General features: G+C 30.1%; 1 protein-coding gene across 2 annotated transcripts; it reads left to right on the plus strand.

Annotated features, from left to right (window-relative positions):
• Positions 1–1,882: 1,882 nt before the first annotated feature.
• Positions 1,883–24,728, plus strand: LOC126840076 (uncharacterized). 2 transcript variants are annotated; one of them, XM_050575563.1, is made up of 5 exons: positions 1,883–2,633; positions 3,256–3,464; positions 3,938–4,130; positions 24,083–24,200; positions 24,513–24,728. In XM_050575563.1, the coding sequence occupies exons 1-4, from the start codon at positions 2,316–2,318 to the stop codon at positions 24,158–24,160; spliced, it is 798 nt and encodes a 265-aa protein (XP_050431520.1). In that variant the 5' UTR covers positions 1,883–2,315; the 3' UTR covers positions 24,161–24,200; positions 24,513–24,728. The 2 variants fall into 2 exon arrangements, with proteins under 2 accessions (XP_050431520.1, XP_050431521.1); XM_050575564.1 differs by lacking the exons at positions 24,083–24,200; positions 24,513–24,728 and adding exons at positions 4,235–4,353; positions 4,680–4,814.

Below are 24,728 nucleotides of genomic sequence, written 5' to 3' on the forward strand. Positions count from 1 at the left end.
TGTATAGGCTATTTTACACTTTAATTTTTAAACATACATATTTCCATAGGAAAGATGTATCTATTTTGATAATTAATTGATTTTTCAACTTTTATAACCCATATAGGATCTACATTAGTACAAAAACATATGTAAAAATAATAATTGTATTCCTAGTATAGTATATAATGGTACCTCCACACCCGCGTATTTTTGGTCGAAAACAACTCATTCTACTTCAAACGTTCTGTTTATTTTAACTTACTCTTAAGTTAAAATAAAAATTATTAAAAATTGAACTAGATTTTAAAGAGAAAACCCACTGTGTTATGTTAAAAAATAAAAAACATAACAAAGAAATAGAAGAAAAAAAGAATTAATTAATCGAACACGCCGGAAAATTATGATTACAATTAATAAACAACTAATATTAATTAAACTATAAACACTTTTATTAATTTGGTCATTCTTCTTATTTATATACATTTTTTATTTCACATTATAAATATATAGAAAATTATAAAATCTGTATCGAATAAAAAATCCCAATTAAAAACTAAAATTTCTTATATTTTGTTCATGTGTAAGGCTTATAACACTGTGAGCTGATAAGAGAAAAATAGCTTATCAGTCAATATATTTATAAACCAATAAGAACGTCACCCGTTATGGTGCCATTTTTTATTTTGCGTCTGAAAATGTTAGGAAGAGGGGGTAGATATGCAATAATCTGGTATATTTAAAACATGGTTAGTAGTATTTCACTAATGAGTTTAAATAGTAACACATTAAGTTGGAATATTAAATAATTACCAAGTTCAATATTATCTTACTATTTTGGTGATAATTATTTGTTGATCAAGAAAAATTTAACGTTCAGTAAAGATAATTACTAAAAATTCGTGATTCTCCGATCCCACAAATGTTAGCTTTATTATTATTTTAATTTATATTAAAAATGTACGATTATTCGTTAAAATAATTTTTAAATTTAATTATTATTTCCATACCTATTATTCAACCTAATCTCCCAGGATTGAACCTGGGCATTTTTATTAAAATAACAAGTTGTTTGAAATTATTTCTTGGACACCTATCTGTCCTACAAAATATAGTAGCCTAATGGCTAACCTAACCAACCAGTTGACTGAAAACAACAACGGTTAGGTTAGTTAGGTTAGGATTATAGATTTTTCTATGTTTGTTTAACTAATTGTAAAATAAGCTTACCTAAAAATATAATGCTCAGGATGATTACAATATTCGTGCACCGATGGTAATCTTAATTAAATAATTGTCGGTTACAGCAGCGAACAAAGTCAATCTAACTCATTTGCGACAAGAACATGCGACTATGGCAAAAAACACTAACAGTTTAAACAGTTCAGTTATGTGCGCTCTAATCGGCCGGACCGGATAAATACAGAAAAAGCGATAACAGCGTAAATAATGGTTTTAGGTTTTCTTTTCGTTTTAGCTGTAACTGTCCATTTTATTTGACGTTTTACAATTATTGCTCTATCCTTAAATGTTCTTCAGGCGGATAACTACTTCAAAAACATTTGTGAATTTAACAAAATTTAACGAATTTTAGTAATTATTTAAAAGTGAAAACATTTATAAATACAAATAGAAGAAGAAAAGGGGGTTTAAAATACTGTTAATGGACCTTTATTTTATACAGCCGACTAAATAAAATATCTCCATCGCTCAAGTCGCTTATATGCTGTTGTTTGTAGTCAACGGGTAATAAATCAATTTACATTATATTGTTAATTACGATTTAAGGGTAACTACTATAAAATCGAGATAAAATAAATGTTTGTGTATTTTTTTTTTAAAGAGACTTATAAAAAACATTTTTTAAAGACCTATGTGATTTAGTACATGTTTTGCGATGACTCGTTCTGTGCCGGATTGCCCTGCACCGACGTGGCGTCCGGTGTTCAGACAATGGGAAATACGACGCTATAGAAATCACAATAAAGATTATTATAGCTTATGCACACTGCTCAATTTGTATTAATTGTCCCGGTCTGGAAACGAGGTCAAACGGATATACCAACAAAGGGAACCCGTTGATAAATTGAACGGTCGATGAATACTAGCGTTTCTCGCAGATGGCTTAATAAACGGCAATAATTGTCAGGACGACTATGCCTGTCAAACAATTATTACTAGAGGGGTCGGCTGAGGTTTGTGTCACACACCAGCTCTGGCAATCGTCATTCGATCACGAAGGCTTTACTCGTTCGGTCGCGAATTTCTTTTGCACATTTTTAGTGAATTTCCTATCATAAAAACTGTTTCGTTTGTGTGTATTCGACAACGTCACCATGTTCAAAATCTATATTGTCTTATCGGTTGCACTGCTATCGCTTTGGTTGGACATTGGTACCGCCACGGGCGGATCTGGGCTTCAACACGAATATACTCACGGCGACCATATTAGTGCCGTGCTATCAGCAATCGTTGTCAATTTTACCACCGTCGATAACAACCAATACGTCCAATTTACATTGTTAGTAGAAGGCGTAGGTCTCACGAAAGATGTAATGGTGCGTACGACTTCAGCTTTTAAGGGGCGTGGATCATTATGCTTCACAGATCAACAATATAAGTATGCCGACTCCGAGAGAAACTCGTTTGAAATAGTAAGTCCGACATTTATGTTTTCAATACTTCAAATATGAATAATATCGACATTTTTTAAATACCATCGTACCCGTGGAGCATTACTTTTAACAAAACAATTCCAGTTATTTTAATACTGATATATTCTGTTCGTTCATAAGATATAAAAACGTATCAAAATTATTTTTAGTCAGTAGTTTCGTTAGGTCTAGTTTAGATGACAGTTGTATTGATAAAATACGTTGGTATTACGCTTTAAACACTCGGTCGTACTGTTAAACGTAAAAAATGCTGTGCTTGTGCGTTACGTTTTTTTTTCATTATGAATTTCGATAGATTGAGTTATGATTCAACATGTAGTTAAAAAAAAAAAAATCTAAAATTTATTCTAAAAAGTCGTTAAAAGTCAAAAACATTTTTTATAATTCATATTATATTATGTAGCATTATAGTTGACGTCTTATTGTAACAAAAGATAATATAACATTTGTATATGATATTAGGTCCTCGTATCTCGTCAGTTGCCTTCGCCCTATCCTTTATAAATATACATATATATATATATATATATATATTATATATATATATATATATATGTATGTATATATGAATATTAATTGTAATACCCTTAATGATTTTTAGTTACAAGCTAACGGTACACAAATGTATTTAACCAACAAGTTGAAGATCGATGAAAATGTCGTGGAAGGAAAGTTGTTCCTGTGCCTTAACGGACCACGGGTATCGACCAGAAATTCGTCACATGATCGTTGGGTACATCAGGGTGATTTTGGTTGGATCGTCTGGCCTGTACCACCGATGTATCTGTTTCCTAGATATGTATACGAAGTGTGAGTATGTTATAGATAAACTTTACATATCGTTAGTAGTATTTCACTAATGAGTGAAATAGTAACGCATTAAGTTACTTAAGGAATATTAAATAATTACCAAGTTCAAATAATATCTTTCTGTTTCGGTGATAATTATTTGTTGATCAAGAAAAATTTAACTTTCTGTAAAGATAATTGCGAAAAATCCGTGACTCTCCGATCCCACAATGCTGGCTATTTTATTATTTCAATTTATATTGAAAATTGACGATTATTATTTAAGACAATTTTTTATTTTTATTTTTCATTTCCATACCTGTTATTCAACCTAATCCCCTAGGATTGAACCTGAGCAATTTTTATTTAAATAACAAGTTGTTTGAAATTATTACTTGAACATTGTATTTGTTAATATAATGCTCAGGTTCGATTACAATATTCGTGCACCGATGGTAATCACTAATCTTGATTAAATAATTGTCGGTTTACAGCACCGAACCTGCAAGTGAATCCAACTCATTTGAGACAACAACAAGCGACTATGGAAAAAAATACAAACATCGCGGTAACAAGTTACATTTTTTAAATGACACGGCTTGGTCCTATACAAAAATGAACCGGACGAACACTTTAGTCACCGCTAATGGCCTCAGGTGCGAATTCCTCGTCAAAGCCGTTAAAAAGGTATACTTTTTTTTACGCTCGAGTCTCGTTCAGTCCAACATCAGAAAACTATCAGATTCTATAAATTAACTCATATTTGTTTTTTACAATCACCCTTTTTTCAGCCAAACGTATTGGACGACTACAGCAAGTCGGAACCCTCAAACCATCAGCGTGAAACAGTTTATTTATGTGAGCACTAGTCGGGCCGGAGCGGATAAATACAGAAAAAGCGATAATAGATGTAAGTAATGGTTTTAGGTTTTCTTTTCGTTTTAGCTGTAACTGTCCATTTTATTTGACGTTTTACAATTATTGCCCTATCCTTAAGTATTCTTCAGGCTACTGCTTTAACTACTTCAAAAATATAAGTGAATTAAAAAAAAAAATTTACGAATTTTAGTAATTATTTAAAAGTGTAAGCATTTTAAAATCATAAGAGAAGAAGAAAAGGGGGTTTAAAAATACTGTTTGTGGACCTTTATTTTATACAGCCGACTAAATAATATATCTCCATGATCCAACTTCATCTTTCAATTATTCACTGAACAATTTTTGTTTTTTTTTCAGAACGCCGAAAAAATTGATTAATGCTAATTATGCCTGTACTCGAATTGCACCCAAATTTAGTTGTTTGAGAGGGTACCTCAAGTCGCACATATCACCTACAGTTTTTCTAGAAATTATGTTCACTATTAAACTATATGCACGAGTATTTTGCACTCATTCTAAAAATCCATTTTATTATAATTTTATCGAATTATAAATATAAAGTTATATACTTATTCGTGTTATGTCAAAAATATATATTGAGTAAAAATAATATGTCTTATACTTGTATTTAATTAACTAATCTAATTATAATAGAAAATTATAAAAAAGATTCACATTAAATATGTTTAAAGATTGCAACATTCACATGGATACTATAACAATTGAGACAAATTGTTTGTAAAGACGATCCAGGTGATTTAAACCAAATATTTACTTCTTTTACATGTTTATCAATAGATAACATTAAGTAGGTGTTATTGTTTTTAAATTAATCAGGTAAGGATAAACAGAACATGTTTTGAAACAATCGTCATTAAATATTTCAAACAGGTTCTGTATTTAATATAAAAGTATTCGGTATTAGGTTTCTAAAATAATATTTACAAACGATATTGAAATTTACTCAATCTGTGTTAGCTTTACAAGTAGATCAATGTACAATAAAAATGTTTTGCATACAATTAAATTGTAAACATCAGTTTAGTATTTACGAAAAAAAAAAATTCAAAATTATCAACTTTTCAGGAGGATTATCTAAACATTCACAAGTTCCATTATAAATTGCATAATAGATGCACACAAAATATTTGTAAATAATGCATTATGCAATATTCAACAAGGATACTATAACAAGAAGATCATCTTATATATATTTATAAAAATGACATGCAAACTTGCCCGATATATTTTGGTTTTATATATTAAACATTAAGGACCGAACCCTACACGACTTAAAAATTCCTGATCAAGCTACCCAATTCTATAAAAACTTCCACAACACATTCAATCACCAAAATTCACTAATATCTAAATTATCTTTCCTCACTCTCCCTGACAACCCCCGATGCCGCCTTAAGCGTAAATGGCCCAGAGATCTTCTCAACCCAAAAGTAAATATATAAATATAAAATAAAAACCACATCACACGCTAGTTTAATAAAACATTAACTTACACATCTGAAGTAGTGTTAATGAACGCCCCCTTTGATCAAGTCGACCAGTTTTGTAAATAATTTAGCCCTAAATTTTACTTATTGTAAATATAAATACAGATTGTAAATATTTAAAAAAAAAAAAAAAAAAATGGTCGAACCAAAATGATCATTTTTTTAAAAAATTTCGTTTCTGTTTTTTTTTCTTGTACTTGTTTTCTAGCATTCTTCAGTTTTTTAGAAATTATATTCACTACTAAACTACACGCACAATTATTCTACTCGTTCTAAAAATCAATTGTATTATAATTTTATATAATTCTACATATAATAATATTTTACCAATTAGTTGCAGAATAGCAGTCTAAATACTGTTTAGTCTAAAAATACTGTCCTAACAGTCTGGAACCAATTTTTAATTTAAATGTTAACAACTTCTAAAAACTGAACGTTGACAGTGCTTAACCAAGGACTAATTTTTTAATTGTTAACTCTTAACATCATACTGAGCTAGTTACTACATCCATTAATTACAATTACTCTGTCGATCTTCTTGAACACACAAATCTTGCAAACCTATGCTATAGGTTACCAATGAAATTGGTCCTGGTAACAAACAACTTTTAAATATTACATAATGACTTCATAAAGTTTATTCTAATATGTGTACTCCGGTATAATTATCGTTTAAAACAGCAAATGGTGAAATATACGGTTTACTAAATTACAAAGCCGACAATAGTTTTTAACTCTTGGCTACCGACAACCTTTATGAATGCTCGTTTTTTTACATTTAAGGTTTAATATATAAATTTATTTCCATTTCAACATATTATGCAAGTCAGCTCGGTTGACACGCATTGACCAAATACGTGTATCGTATTTGTTATACATTATAATACGTGACATTTGGTGATGTCATATTTCTTATTACCTTTAACACGGACAAGACTATACGAGTACACCATTTCATGTCCGGTATGTTAAAATTGTACAAGTCATAATATAAGGTTTTTTATTATATTTGTACGAATAGTATACCGTATTTTCACCACAAACGCATCGGTTTAACGAAAAAGATGTAATAGCATAAAAGCTTTCTTTTCGACAAAGACCAGTGTTTTTTTGTTTTTATTAAGTAAACGAATCGTGTCCACACCAAAGTCACCGGTCTATCGGGACTCAAAAAACGTACAATACGAAATACTAGCCGGCGTCTGCACTCGCAACCAATCGATACGTACGATTGAATTGAAGCAAAAATATTGAGTACAAATTTGTAATACCTAGTTTTTTAATTATACAAAATTATTAACTACGAAGCACGAGCAGCAAAGTATCCGAAATGCAAAATGAAAGAAAATAGTGATAAGCGACTGGGATAGGGACGCCGATTGTTATCTAGCTAGGTTAGGTCGAACACGGTTATAAAAGATAACACGGTAACTGATATGCCGTACACACACAGTTTATTAAAATATTATAGGATTTTCTTGTGAACAAAATATTAGAGCTCATAACAAAAAACAAATTAATAAACACATTCAATCGAATAGTATGTAGTTTTCACATTTCCTTCGATAAAATACATTTTTAAGTAGTAAGAGTATTACAAAATGCGATGCTGTAAATATTTTATACAGCAACATGTACAATATAAAATACAGTATGTATATACAGTATGTGTATTGTTAATTAAATAAAAAATTAGTTATAAAAATACTTTTAACGAAACAATATAACATAGTTTATTTTTAGTATCTGACGATTTTTTAAGGTTTTTAAAACACTCAATTACGGTAGTTAAAAAAAAACCAAAAATTTACAACCCAATCCCAACTGTGTGACACTAATAGTGTAGGTATCTCTACTCGAGGACAGTGAAAGAATGTTGAGTACTTCATTAGGTGTGACTGTTATATTTTTGTGTACTGTTAGGGCCCTAGGGGGGGATACAACCCACGTATACCCCCTCCCGTAAGTACACCACTGGTTTTCAGTTATATGACCATTAAGACAATTACAATTTTAGTCTAAATAAAAATAAAATTAAAAAAACATACTCCGTGTACCCTTTAAATGAATAATTTCCAAACGATCACGCAATGTTTGCGGAATAGATGTCACTTTTAAATAAATATACATAGTTTTATTAATCGTTTGATGCCCAGTTTTCTTATAAAATTTTTACTGTTGATAATTTTTAAAAACAATCTACACTTTTTTCCACACAAGTAAAACAACTTGACGCGGTCGCACCGCGACCCCAGCCGGTGGCGGATGCTAACTACATTCGTCACCGCTGGGTGGCGACCGCATCTCTTACCTTAGTCCGTCAGGTCGCGGGTCGGCAGCGCGAACCGGTCGCCGCCGCCAGCTGACCACTACTTCCTATGTGGATACCGTTTCGACGATACATTTTGTTAAAAAAACCATATGTTTATTTTGTTCAAATACATTTATCCGTAATAACTGAACACCAGTGTACCCTTTATTTCAACCCCCATCTATCTCGACCACAACAAACTATACTGTTTCTCTAAACTAATAATAATCAATTAATTTTTCTAACAGCGATAGAGTGTAATATTCTTTGTTTCAAATTGCACATACGAGGGAGGAAGTAGGGATTGTCTGGTCCCTGGCAGCGACGGCGGTGGTGCCATTAGACGTGATCGAGGACGTAGGCATTACAGTCGGCCTAACCCGTGCACAGCCGCCTTTAATGGAGCCACATTTAACAGCCAGGTGGTTGTGTACTCTGGGCCGTTGATAAGGCCTTCGTCCTCGTCGCGGCGCAACCGTCGAGGTATCCGGAAAACCCCACGTAGTAAACATAAGTGACATTTATAAATATTAGAAACATTTTCTTTTCTACATTTAATTTGATTGATGTTTTAGGCTGTTACCAGTGTGGGGTCGATGGCCACCTCGCCAGGAACTGCTCGGCATCAGGTCCGTTGGCAACTCATTCTGGCAGTCCTACACCAAGTCCTGCTGGGGTGTCTCAGGTATTGATGTCACCATCGCCGTCACTGAACGATCAGTCGGAGTGGACGATTGTTTCAGAGCGACGACGGAGACAGCAACATCTGGGACACCGAATGGGTCGACAACGGACTTGACGACCATTGTGACCCATTTGGATATTAACAATCAGACGAGAAATCCAGATGGGGCAGACAATCCACAACAGGAAGTCTAGACGGAGGACAGTGATCAAAATTATTTGTCTTTAAGGCAAGATAAAGTTATGTGCAGGATAATTTAATAATACAATTTCTTTTAAAAACCATTGAAACCTCATTATTTTTCTATTATAAATTAATAAAAAATTAACTATCACTTTAGAAAACATTCATTTATTTTCCAAAAAAAAATAGTGTTTTTTCCATGATCCTCTCATATTTATATATATATATACTTTCTTGTGTTGACATTTACAATAATACTTTATAAGCAATAAGTATTGTATTTGAATTTTTTTTGTTTTTTAGTGCTCTGTCCTCCGGCTAGACTTCCTGTTTTTTTATATATAAAAAAAAAAAATTACAAAAAAACCAAAAAATTATATTTTGTGATTTGTTAACTTATAAGACTGAGATGTTGAATACTGTTAGGAATTTGTTTTATTTGTTTAAATTGTTTTAAAACACAATGATTTCCATTGTTTTCATGTGTGTTTATACAAAGTAGAATGTTAAATACTGTTCTGTTAGATCTCGTACCTATTTTGATTTTATTTACTTGTTATTTTTCTTACATTGATATTTTTTAAACTTATATAAGAATTTGTAAGTAAAATACAATGATTTTTATGTGTCATAATGTTTTCATATTTTCATAAATAGATTAAAAATAGTAGGAATGTAGTTTATAGACGGGCCAAAAAACCATTTTGTAGCAAATTATCCAAAGTTTTAGATTAAATAATTAATGAGTATTACTGGTGATACTCAGTAGCTATTTCATAAAATAATTGAGTGCATTTTTGATACTCAAGGCGAGCGTGGCAAGTGTATGTGAGAAGCATATTTGATACACAAAGCGCTTGTAGCATGTTCAAAAAAAAAATTGAAGTCCGTCTAAACACAATAAACTGTGCATCATATAAGATACTCAAGACGAGTTTGGCAATTCTACTGAAATTGATAAGGCAGTTAACTTGTTAAAAAAACACAATTTTTAAAATCTCCATATAAGGTTATAGTATTATTAAAAATTAAAATCTAACAAACAACAGCCGAACAGCTAGTGGCTATAAGCGTTAGGAACATTTAACTAAAATGTAATATAATATGTAAGAAAAATGTATTGTTTTCTTCATTACAGTAACAGTATAAGATTTAATTTGTATTTAAATGTTAGAGACTCAATTTTTCTTTAGAATACAACGAGAAATTAATATACAATTACATTAACATTTACAATTTAAGGATCTATGAAAAGGTTTTTTTTAGTTACATTTTGTTTTGTACATTGTCAACCTAGTAAAATTGAAGTATAATGGTGCTTTGAAAGAATATAATATATGAAGTATAAATTGTTAGTGAGAGATTGTCTAATAGAAGTATATAACACATAAATAATAATTTTAATGAGAATAATTATAATTTAAACTATGGAGTACAAACGATTGCAACATGAATCGTCGGCCATTTCAACTAAATTTAACAAGACACTAATTATGTTTTATTTGGTCCACTATGTTTTTAGCAAAAAAAAAACGAGTACAGTGGGGACGGAGCATAGTGGGGACGGGGAGGTCACAGGTTTACAGGAAGTTTTAAATCTGAAAGTGATAAATTCACTTTCGAAAAAACGATTCAATGCAAATCGGTAGTTAGTATTTTCAAGCCAGTACAATCTAAACCAAGCACAGTGTAAGCCAGCAATTAAATTGAATCGGTCATTTCAAAAACGACCTAGGTCACCGATTTTTCAAAACTGTCTTTTTATCAAATTTAATAATTATATACTTATACGTATTCTGTGTGAAAACTCAAATTGTCAGACTCATATTTAACACAAATGTTGAGTACAAGAAATTAGAATCACTGCAAAAACTATTAATGAAGTTTCTTGTGGCTAGTGTAAAATTTCAAATTTGTGACTTGTGTCGTTTTTGAAATAACCGATAAAATAAGTGATTTTATCCGAGAGGCCTAGTACAGTAGAATCTTTATTCTACTATATTTTCCATTATGCCTATGCATAATGGAATCAAAGCAACGAGGCGACGGAGAGGTCACAGGTCTACAGGAATTATTACAAATGAAAGTGATAAAATTAAATAAAATCACTTTAAAATAAACGCTTTGATGCTTTTATTTTGTAATTTTATCGGTCATTTCAAAAACGACACAAGTCACAAATTTGAAATTTGCTTGGTTTGGATTGTACTAGCTTGAAAATACTAACTACCGATTTGCATGGAAGAGTTTTTTCGAAAGTGATTTTATCACTTTCAGATTTAAAACGTCCTAGTGGTCCTATCTTCGTTAGTTTGTAATTGCCTTTTGAAATCAGGGAGGTTTTTTTGCCGGACCCTGTATTTGGCATTCTTGTATTATTTTAAACCGTAAATCCCAGTGTCCATACCTGTAACTTCTAAGCAATAAAAAAAAAAAAAATTAGAATATCATATTGAAAGGTCATAAGTTCCAGATATGAACACGGAAAATTTTTTTTTTCAAAAAAATTAATTCGGTAATGAAGGGTTAAGCAAGTAAAATATTTGGAGAGGCGAAGATTTGATAGGATCAACACAACAGTTCCAGGCGCACAGTTAATGTGAAAATTCACAAAAAATTCTTTGTTACATTGGTTCAATCCGATTCTGAATAGCATGGCTCAATTTGTTGAAGGTTATCCCAAATTTATATTTCTACTTTTTTTCCAAGATAGAAATTAAAATTTTAATTTTAAAACTTCTTGTATAGAATTTATATTGATATATTATAATCTTATATTAAAATAGTACTTAATATTTAATAATATTATTACATTAATAATACATTAATTAATTATAATAACAATTTCATAAACAACTGTTTAAAATTAAAATTAAAACGTTTAAAAATTTGGATTCGTTTCACATGTTCCATATTTTAGAAATTAAAATCTCATGATAGAATCAGAAAATGTTTTCAGTTTTTTTTTAAAAAAATAAGCAAGATATTTTTCACTACTTTTTAAGTTAGAAATAGCTGCATTTAGCAGAAGATATGTTTAAAAAATATAGCAAAGTACCATAACTAGCCCAATATTATAAAGCAAAATTCAACACATTTGATTCAACAAAATGAGTGAAATTCCATCCCTAGTTCCCTTTTAAAATTATATTTGTGAATTAAATATAAATTTTAATGTAGAAACAAGATTATAAATTTTTAATTCTAGGGGGCATTGTTTTAATATATTTTATATATATATATTTAGACATAATTTTGATTCTAATTATCTGTGATTAACCAGTCAAAGTTGAAAGAGTAGACAATGTTTTACGTCCGGTCTTTGCATTACCCGATGTCAACAATAGATTAATTACGTTTATTCATAATGGCGAGGTTCCGCTTTTGTTCTTACAGTTTGGTTGGCTTGCGGTTTGACAACGATATAGCGTAGTGTTTAGAAGAGTGGCTTCTACATACTAAATAAATATTTATAAATTAACCATGGAGAACAGAATTAATGCATTTCATTAACAATATTGTATTTTCGAATCGAGTTTGTATTTTAAGTTTAGCGATATTAAAAGTATACATAGCATTTAAAGTGTTGTTACAAACACTAATAAAGTAAATGAAATTCAATGGCAGTATGGTTTTATGAATGTTAGTCTATTTTTTTTTTCAAATATTCGCTTAGGTACACTTTTTGCTTTAAATTTTGTATAATGGTACCTTAATTGTTTTAGCACCGTTACTTTTATCAACAAAAACTTGTAACTCATGTAGAGCTTTCAACGTAAATAATATTATCATCGTAAGACTGTGAAACATTTTGAGTTTTGCCAATCGCCAGGAAATACACATACGTTTACTGCTACCCATTGAAATAATGTATGTTATTTAAACAAAGCACAGAAGTTTATAAAATTATTTTGTTATGTAATAACAAGCGACCGTATCTCTGTTACACCAGCTTAACCAGTAACTACTTGGTTAATACATATCGAACAAATTCGCTCTTTTACTCGCTTAAATATATTACGGCGACATACGTAATAGGGTCAGATATCAATTCGTTTGTCAACAACATTTTTTTATCGTTTAAACAACAAATACGTTTTAAACCGTTTTTTGTTTAATTTGCCGTCGACATAAAATGTTTCTCCTATAACAACGACAATACTGCGATTAGCAACAATCTACACTACGTTTTTCGATTTAATCGAACAAATCGTCAAACCGAAAACCTCTTCGTTAACACACAGACGACAACGCAGTATAAAAATGTTATTTTTATTCGTTCTCTGATGTTTGCATAAAAATAAATAAGCCACCTTGAAACAGATATGCTATTAATTACTAACTACTATGCTATATTAGATTTGTTGAACACATTTTTTTTGTAATTTGAATAACAATTTAATTAGACTATTTACTTCTTAAATTACTAACAATATTGTAACATAATTTTTAAAGTGTTATAATTAAATTTAGTTTTATGCCGTATAAAATATGATTACAAATTCTTCTACAAATATAAATATTGTCAGTAATATGTTGTTAATTAATTTTTTTAATTGTCGGAGTGCATTTTAATATAAACTATTGATTACGGAACCTTCAAAAATACAAATCTAAGGAGTTCACATACATTTGAGTAAATATATATACATATACAAAACTTGTAGAATTCTACTTCTAGTGACGTAGCCCCATAGTTTGGTTAATAGCTTTTTTTACAGAGTATCCATTAAGATTTTTTATTAAATTGCTGTCAAAATAACCTAATATTACCTGGCAAAAGTAAAATTTGCAGCCCGATTGTATAGACTCCATCGTTTTGTTTTAGAACAATTATTGTAAATTGTTATTATTTATTTAACTTTTGTAAAAAGCATTATAATAACATCTTTACAAAATGTTTAATAAAATTTAGAATAATACACTGGTTAATTATAAATCTACAATTTTCCATTTCATGCAATAAAACAGTTATTTTGTTAAGCAACTCAAAATTCTGTTGTCTAATCATTACTTATGCTTATGAAATAATACTTATACGTTAGCGGGAGTGTGAAAAATATGTAAAGAATTATAGCTTGCGCTGCATATTGTTAGGTGCAACAACATTTAATAAGTTAAAGAAAATTCTCCTCATTAATCGTACTTCTCCGTCCTCTAAAGGTGGGGTACCCTTGTGTTAATAACTAATATTATATGTTTCAGCATTGGAGATTTGTTTTAATATAAAAAATTTTGTAACTTAGTCCTGCCGTCTGACGGTGGACGATATCGATTAATGATTTTTTTTTTTAAAAGCATAGGGCTTTAAATTTATAGCTATTGCTTACTGCTAATTACTACTACACATTGAGTTATTAGGCGATGTCTGATTAGATATTGAGATTGGTCATTTTAAATTTGGAATATTAAAAAAAATTACAGATTCAGCTATGTAATTCTCCTTAAGGAATAGCTCCGAGCTTGTAAGTACATTACGATCAGCTAATGACTTATTTACTTAATACATAATAATAATATAAATTTATTGACATAGTACAATACAAAATATACATAATTTTAATAATTAGATAACAATATTTCCGCACTCCCTAATACTAAACTTGTGTTTGGGAAGCGAGTTCTTATAAATTATATTATACATAATATAAAACAATACATACATATTTTTTTATTAGAACAATGATATATCTTCTTATACATTTTTGACCTAAGATAAATCTAAGTTTTTAATATATTTTTTAAATGATTTAAAATTTTCAGATTGATTAAAGTTCATCCCCAAAGGGATATACTTCAAGAAAAAATTGATTTCACGAAATAACTCTTTTATAAGATTCATTAAATATGTAGACAAATGTCCTTCAAATTGGTACTATTAATGTAATATCGATACAACTACCCCATTTAAGTCTATAATCTATGATTAGACCAAGAAATTTTAATTGAAAATGACTATTTAACAAAGCATATAAAATTTGATTTTAGTATGTATATTTAATTACAGATAACCTATTCTTACAAAACCAAGCGTACACATTATTTAAAATCTTATTTGACTCCTAGTATAAATTGCCAATTGTTGGTTTAGATAATAAAATAGCAGTATCATCCGCAAAGCTTAGTAATTGTGTGTGAAATAATGTTTGTTTTTATTCAGATCATTTGAAAAATTATAAATGATAAAGGATCTAACACAACAGTATTATCCTTTTTCCTGTGGTACTCTAGAAGTTATGCCTCGAGTTTCACTAGAACAATCATCAATTTTAACTTTTTAAGTTCTATCACGTAAAAAAGATTTTAACAGGTTATTGACTTTACCTAACCCGAATATTCTAACTATTTTAGTAATCACTCGTGATTAACGCAATCAAGTCTTTTGTACATCCAGAAAAATACACATAATAACTTTATAATTTTTATCAATATTTTTGTAAAAGAAGTTATCAACCCTAAAAAGTGCACCAGTGCATCAGTTGTTGACAATCTACAAAGTTCTGAAACCAAACTTTGAATTTGAAAGGAAAGATTTTATGTTTAAAAAAATTAAGTGCTGTTTTGATACATTTATCAAAATTGTTTGATAAAGTTAATGATAGTGAGATCGGTCGGTAATTACCACATGCAAATTTATGACCAATTTAAATAATGGGGTTACGATAATTTTTCTAAAGCTAAAGTATTATGGCCAATTAATAAAGATTTATTTAAAATAATTGATAATGGATTTGGGAATTTGTTTAAGTATGTAATTTTTCAAATCATTTTTATAAAAATAATTATATTTTTTAATCTTATAAGCTTACTAATTTCTTCATTGTTCATTTGGATTAAGAAATATACTGTCTATGTTATTATTAACATGTTTAAATAGTAAAATATCTGAATTTATAAGCTCTAATTCTAAATGATTTTCCACATTAGTCATTTAATTCATTACAAATTACAGTTTTAGATTGAGTAAGAATACCACCTTAATTTTTAATCTTATTAATTTTATTTTTATATTTGCATGGTTTTCCTGTGATCTTATCAATAATACTTCGAGTCAGTATACTGTCAGATTTAGCTCGTTTAAGTTTTTTTGTAGTATATATTTTTTGACTTTTTAATCAATATGTTCAACATATTTCTAGATATATACGCTGTAAAATTTTTTAAAATAAAAATCAAGAGGCCTATAACTCAGATAAGAAAATAGGTTTTCTCTATTTCTGATAGAAGTAATAATTCCAGTTGTGATTCACTCTTTTAGATTTAATAATTTGTTTGGCTTTTCTTTGTTTATAAAGTCAGAAGTATAGTTAATAAATTCTTTTATTTTGGAATTGAAAATATGAACCATATGATATACATTTGCAGAATCTAAACAAGAATGTTAGTTTTCTGTTTTAATTAATACATTTATCGAACTTATAGTTAATATTATTAGAAAAATTATAACCATTATTATTTATTCAGATATAGGGTTGTATACCTTGGTGGAAGTTAGTATTTAAGTAGAAATAAAAACACAACGATAATATAATTAACACAGTGACACACCATCACTTTTGTTTAATGTTTCTAAAGAGTTAATAGTTTTATAGCCATTTATTTAAATAAAAAATAATTTAGAAGCCAGGTTTTACATAATTCAATAATACTAAAATAATTTTTTAACAATCCCATTAAAGCTACAATGTTTTATTAGAAATATTGTTGAAATAAGCCTTAATACCAAAAATATTAATTTGAAAAACTATCATTAACTAAAAAGATATCAACTATAGAATCAACATTTAATCAACAAAATCAGTTAAAACTCAGAATATTATTTTAGATATTAACAAATATGGTTTTCTCAATTTTAACTATTAAGCCATGATATTTAACTATTTTGTAAACATATAATTATTTTAATTTATACAACGGAATACATTAGAAAAATCTTTGAGAATCATTATATAATAGTTAATAGAAAAATATTACTCTCAAATAATATTTTATTATGGTTTTCCCAAATGTTAGTTAAGTGATCCTTTGCTTTTGTACATTTATCCACTCTGCAGCTTTTCTAAAATTCTCATTTATTCTCCACTTCTCCTGGTGTAAATTTTCTGAAATAAGTTTTATAATAAAAATTATATTTAATACACCTATATGAGTATACAAACTAAATATGCATAATATTTTATAATCTTAAAAAAAATAAATTTAATAATATTGTATAAAATGTACAAAATGTCTTATTTTGGGTCATAAGCATTAACGAATAAATAAATATTTTTTTTTGAAACTAATTGTTGCTGAGAGTTGTGAGTTGTATTACACTGGGTTTCAGTGATTTTGCATCATGTCATATAGGAGTCGATTTTGAATAATTCTAGCTTTTGACATGAGGACATGTCGCATAATTATCACATGGCCGGATAATCGAGTAACCACTGTATCTGATTAGTAAGACTATTGGATTCCCAATACAGACCATAATAGGACAGTAGAGTGGTACCCATTCTATAGTAACAAAATAAAATAATTAAGTAAATTTATGAAGAAAGTTATAGATTGGGCATAATTCCCATGATTGATAACAAGAAATAGAGAGTATAATTTGTCAACATAAATTGATGCTAGAAAAAAAAGATAACTGTTCATCAATACTCATAAATCATAATACATAAATGTTTAATTGGTTAAGGAATAATAAAACGTATGTTAAAAAATCAAGTATAATAACCTTTAGAATTTTGCTACTACAGTCTAACATGTAATTTATAGAAAATGATTGTCTCATGCTAAATCCCAACACATTATCAAGTATACGTATCAAATAAGAAATAAAGTAAATACTATACGTTTCACATAGGTCACAAGGTTCACTATGTAATGTTAATACTAAGTAAATCAAATATTAAATATTATAGATGTGGCTTGTATTTATTAAGGTGTGTCTTAATAAAGATTTTGGATGTCATACTACCTACATTAGTTAAAACTTTGTTAATTAATTAAACATTGTTTTTTATTTAATATTGCACTTCTATATGGGCTGAATTGTTTTTGTGAACTGTACATTTTCAAGCTGCCTCTGACAAAATAGCATGATGTCTTAATATAAATTACATTAGGTAAATTAAAATTTTTAAGAATCTATACAAGAATAATGTTTAATTGTTTTATACCTTATTGAGTTAAATTCTATATAGTTGCATTGTATGTGGTATTGTGTGACATAGAAAATATCAATCAACACTCCTAAAAATTTCTACATTTATCGTATGGCTTAAGTTTAATTACTAATAATTAAGGAAGTTATTCTTATTTTTTACTTATTAGTACAACAAATTAAGCTGTTTACTGTTTTGTCATGTTAATAATTAATAGCTATAATATAGTTAAAACATAAAAGTATAAATTAACTTATTAATAATACAATTTAGGTACCACCGTTGTATATCATTTACTATCGTCTATCAGCAATACAAATTCATTATCATCAATACAAATGCAAAACATTTTAAGGCTATTGATAAGGATTTTAAATATTTAAATATTTTTTTTTGTGACGTTGGTGCTCGTGCGTGATGTTGACGATAAAATCGCTTATCATTTTTCAGCTAACTGCCATGTTCCCGCCGTGTACATTTTTGGCAACCCCATATTTATCACGAATGGACGCAGCGAAACGATACGTTGGACGCAGGCGATTATTTTGATAGATAGCGTAATTGTCGCGCGTTTCTATTGGCTAAACTTTACGCGGGCAATTTAAATTTTTTAATTTTGACTTCATTTATAATATTATGAACATTATTTAATTATATTCATATAATAATATGATGTATGAAATTTCCATGCATAATATTATCACGAAGTACTAGAATTCTAATATGCTCTATTTTTTTTTAAACCTTTGATTAGTTTTGATTACGGATTTTTACTAATAACCTACTAAAAAAACCGGCAACAATAGTAAGCATAAATTAAATACATAAGTCTGCATACTTATTTAATCTGCGTAGTAAGTAAGTATGCACGATAATATCGAAATTTAAGTTTTGCAGGAGTATATTTTTTATTTTCAACTATACATTTTAATAAACTCGGCTTGAATTTTTTTCGATCAATTTCGCTTTAAATTTAAATTTTAATATATTAGTTCGGATTAAAGTGTGGGATCACCTCATCCCTACCAATACCAGTCCTGTCCATAGATTAAGTACATTATAATTTATTTATAGACAAAAACACTCGATTTTTGTAATTTTTTAAAACAATTTTAATACCAAAGATTGAATACATTAAATTATAATTTGTCATAATAATAGATTAAAAATATTTAGTAGCATATCATGGAAATTACTCCGTTAAGTTATGTAAGCTCAGTTTGTGCATTGACAAAACTATAAGTATTTGAGTCTACATGTGAAAAACCAATAATAATATTAGGAAATACAAATCTTGTAGGTGGTGAAATACTTAGAAGTAGCAAAGACAGGATGTAATAAAGATATGAGGGTATACATTTTTGCAAGTTATCGTTACCATTGATTTTTTATACCTACACATTTTATGTTGTTTATTTATGTTTTGATGTAAAATAGCTGATTACCTACCCAAAGGAGATTAAAAAATTATGTACAATCATGTTTCTGGCTAAAATTGTAGTGCTGGCCAAAAGTAACTTAACATAGTATAGAGAATTAAACTGTTTTGAATTTATTATTTAGTTCTAATTTGATCGTTGAACGTACATCATATCTCTTATCTCCTATATTATACCCCTATCTCCTGTCCCCACCCCAACCCTATCCCCCCTTATTCCCTACCCCTATTTCCACCCCAACCCCTTATCTCCTACCCCTATTTCCACCTCCAGCCCATCTTCGTGTGGTAACGCTACGCTTTTTTCGGTAATTTGCCATAGCTAATTCCACCCTTTTCACTTTTTTCGTTACGCTCTTTTGGTAACGCTTTTGACATTTTCATGTCTTAGCTCTGGCACATAACCGAAAAAAAGCGTTACTTCATGGTAACGCTTTTTTATTTAGCGTTACCAAAAGAGCGTTGCCAAAAGATCGTAACGAAAAAAGGTGGGTATGGGAACGGGGTGGAATTAGCTATGGCAAATAACCGAAAAAAAAAGTTACCAAAAGAGTGTTACCACACGAAGATGGGTTGGAGGTGGAAATAGGGGTAGGAGATAAGGGGTGGGGGTGGGATAGGGTTGGGGTTGAGGACAGGAGATAGGGGTGGGATATAGGGGTAGGGGATAGGGGTAAGATATAGGAGATAAGAGATATGATGTACGTTCCACGTTCAAATTAGAACTAAATAATAAATTCAAAACAGTTTAATTCTCTATATATTAAACTATGTTAAGTTACTTTTGGCCAGATAATAAACACTACAATTTTAGCCAGAAACATGATTGTACATAATTTTTTAATCTCCTTGGCTTATGCTGTAACTGGAAGCACCATGTAATTTTTTTTTTTTAATTATAATTCCACAACTAATCTATATTTATTCGGTACTTCAACGGGACATGAAAATGCTCTTTCGTGGTTGAAGACTCGGCTGAAAAACTTTTTTATAATCAGAATTCACAATTTCATTTCAGCTCTAGCCTCTGTGAGTTAAATTAATTTTTTGTTTTCATTATTTTTCTGTATCATTTTAACAATTAATTTTTATAATAATGAGCACATTAAGAGGAAATAAGTGTGTATTTTTTAACTGCGGGAAAAAAAAGAGAAGACCCAGCTCTCAAATTACACCGTTTCCCGAAGGATGGCCGTTCAAGGCAATGGGTATTGAGCTCAAGTACGTACAATTAAAATCATCTATACAAATTTAACTAGCGTCCGTAGGAGACGCGGATATGCGGGGCCCGGGGCCCTAAAAACATTTTTTCGTGAAGCCAAACAAGATTGACCCAAAAAACCCGAATTTCGATTTTTTTTTTTCAATCGATGTGTTTTTTAATGCTGAAAACGATGGCACAAAATTTGCGGAAACGCTTAGTTTTGAAGTTACAGCTACTTGAACTTAGAAAATTATCTTAATTAATATTAACCGCTCTATGTTTTAATAATATTTAATAAATAGAAACCTGTAATAGCAAAAAATTAAAACATTGAAAGATATTTTGACTAGTTCAAAACAAAACTAAGTAATTGGCTACCTAATATTTAAGCAAACACTTAGAACGACTATTATCGTTTTTTAATTAAAATAAATTTGATAATCGACCATAAAGTTTTAGTTTATCAGTTAATTTTTTTTGCTTTGGTGTATATTTTATTTATATCATTTTTTAATAATAAACTAATAGGTTATTATAGGAATCCTCAAAATTGAACGAGGGAGGAAGTAGGGATTGTCTGGTCCCTGGCAGCGACGGCGGTGGTGCCATTAGACTTGTTGGAGGACGTAGGCATTACAGTCGGCCTAACCCGTGCACAGCCGCCTTTAATGGAGCCACATTTAACGGCCAGGTGGTTGTGTACTCTGGGCTGGTGATAAGGCCTTCGTCCTCGTCGCGGCGCAACCGTCGAGGTATCCGGAAAACCCCACGTAGTAAACATAAGTGACATTTATAAATATTAAAAACATTTTCTTTTCTACATTTAATTTGATTGATGTTTTAAGCTGTTACCAGTGTGGGGTCGATGGCCACCTCGCCAGGAACTGCTCGGCATCAGGTCCGTCGGCAACTCATTGTGGCAGTCCATGATTTAGTACATGTTTTGCGATGACTCGTTCTGTGCCGGATTGCCCTGCACCGACGTGGGGTCCGGTGTTCAGACAATGGGAAATACGACGCTATAGAAATCACAATAAAGATTATTATAGCTTATGCACACTGCTCAATTTGTATTAATTGTCCCGGTCTGGAAACGAGGTCAAACGGATATACCAACAAAGGGAACCCGTTGATAAATTGAAGGGTCGATGAATACTAGCGTTTCTCGCGGGATAGATTAATAAACGGCAATAATTGCCGGGACGACTTTGGCTGCCAAACAATTATTACTAGAGGGGTCGGCTGAGGTTTGTGTCACACACCAGCTCTGGCAATCGTCATTCGATCACGAAGGCTTTACTCGTTCGGTCGCGAATTTCTTTTGCACATTTTTAGTGAATTTCCCATCATAAAAACTGTTTCGTTTGTGTGTATTCGACAACGTCACCATGTTCAAAATCTATATTGTCTTATCGGCTGCACTGCTATCGCTTTGGTTGGACATTGGTACCGCCACGGGTGGATCTCGGCTTCAACACGAATATACTCACGACGACCATGTTTATGCCGTGTTATCAGCAAACGTTGTCAACTTTACTATCGTCGATAACAACCAATACGTCGAAATTACATTGTTAGTAGAAGGCGTAGGTCTCACGAAAGATGTAATGGTGCGTACGACTTCAGCTTTTAAGGGGCGTGGATCATTATGCTTCACAGATCAACAATATAAGTATGCTGACTCCGAGAGAAACTCGTTTGAAATAGTAAGTCCCACATTTATGTTTTCAATACTTCGAATATGAATAATATCGGCTTGTACATTTTTTAAATACCATCGTACCCGTGGAGCATTACTTTAAACAAAACAATTCCAGTTAGTTTAATACTGATATATTCTGTTCGTTCATATAGTATGAGATATAAAAATGTGTCAAAGTTGTTTTTAGTCAGTAGTTTCGATAGGTCTAGTTTAGATGACAGTTGTATTGATAAAATACGTTGGTATACGCTTAAAACACTTGGTCGTACTGTTAAACGTAAAAATGCTGTGCTTGTGCGTTACGTTTTATTTTTCAATATGAATTTCGATAGATTTAGTTATCTCAATATGTAGTTAAAAAAAAAAAATTTAAAATTAATTCTAAAAAGTCGCTAAAAGTCAAAAACATTTTTTATAATTCATATTATATTATGTAGGATTATAATTGACGTCTTATTGTTACAAAAGAAAATATAACATTTGTATACGATATTAGGCCCTCAGATCTCGCCAGTTGCCTTCGCCCTATCCTTTATAAATATATATATATATATATATATGAATATTAATTGTAATACCCTTAATGATTTTTAGTTACAAGCAAATGGTACACGAATGTATTTAACCAACAAGTTGAAGATCGATGAAAATGTCGTGGAAGGAAAGTTGTTCCTGTGCCTTAACAGACCACGGTTATCGACCAGAAATTCGTCACATGGTCGTTGGGTACATCAAGGTGATTTTGGTTGGATCGTTTGGCCTGTACCACCGATGTATCTGTTTCGTAGATATGCATATAAAGTGTGAGTATGTTATAGATAAACTTTACTTATCGTTAGTAGTATTTCACTAATTAGTGAAATAGTAACGCATTAAGTTACTTAAGGAATATTAAATAATTACCAAGTTCAAATAATATCTTTCTGTTTCGGTGATAATTATTTGTTGATCAAGAAAAATTTAACTTTCCGTAAAGATAATTGCGAAAAATTCGTGACTTCCGATCCCACAATGCTGGCTATTTTATTATTTCAATTTATATTGAAAATTGACGATTATTTTTAAGACAATTTTTTATTTTTATTTTTCATTTCCATACCTGTTATTCAACCTAATCCCCTAGGATTGAACCTGGGCAATTTTTATTTAAATAACAAGTTGTTTGAAATTATTACTTGAACATCGTATTTGTTAATATAATGCTCAGGTTCGACTACAATATTCGTGCGCCGATGGTAATCACTAATCTTGATTAAATAATTGTCGGTTTACAGCACCGAACCTGCAAGTGAATCTAACTCATTTGAGACAACAACAAGCGACTATGGAAAAAAATACAAACATCGCGGTAACAAGTTACATTTTTTAAATGACACGGCTTGGTCCTATACAAAAATGAACCGGACGAACACTTTAGTCACCGGTAATGGCCTCAGGTGCAAATTCCTTGTCAAAGCCGTTAAAAAGGTATACTTTTTTTTACGCTCGAGTCTCGTTTAGTCAAACATCAGAAAACTATCAGATTCTAAAAATTATATAAACTCATATATGTTTTTTTACAATCACCTTTTTTTCAGCCAAACTTATTGGACGACTACAGCAAGTCGGAACCCTCAAACCTTCAGCGTGAAACAGTTTATTTATGTGAGCACTAGTCGGCCGTAGCGGAGAAATACAGAAAAAGCGATAATAGATGTAAGTAAAGGTTTTAGCTTTTCTTTTCGTTTTAGCTGTAACTGTCCATTTTATTTGACGTTTTACAAATATTTCCCTTTCCTTAAGTGTTCTTCAGGCGGTTAACTACTTCAAAATCAATTGTGAATTTAAAAAAAAAATTAACGAATTTTAGTAATTATTAAAAATTGTAAACATTTTAAAAATCAAAATAGAAGAAGAAAAGGGGGTTTAAAAATACCGTTTATGCACCTTTATTTTATACAGCTGATTAATAATATAGCTTCGTGATGACACTTCATTTACTGAACAATTTTTGTTTTTTTTTTTCAGAACGCCGAAAAAATTGAGTAATGCTAATTATGCCTGTACTCGAATTGCACCCAAATTTAGTTGTTTGAGAGGGTACCTGAAGTCGCACATATCACCTAAATTTTTTTTAGAAATCATATACACTATTAAACTATATGCACGAGTATTTTGCACTCATTCTAAAAATCGATTTTATTATAATTTTATCGAGTTATAAATATAAAGTTATTATACTCA

This window comes from Adelges cooleyi, unplaced genomic scaffold, assembly GCF_023614345.1.
Source record: "Adelges cooleyi isolate 19-005CV unplaced genomic scaffold, UGA_ACOO_1.1 ACOO_flye_CR_arks_rails_tigmint_CR_PRNA_34, whole genome shotgun sequence".
Lineage (NCBI taxonomy): Eukaryota > Metazoa > Arthropoda > Insecta > Hemiptera > Adelgidae > Adelges > Adelges cooleyi.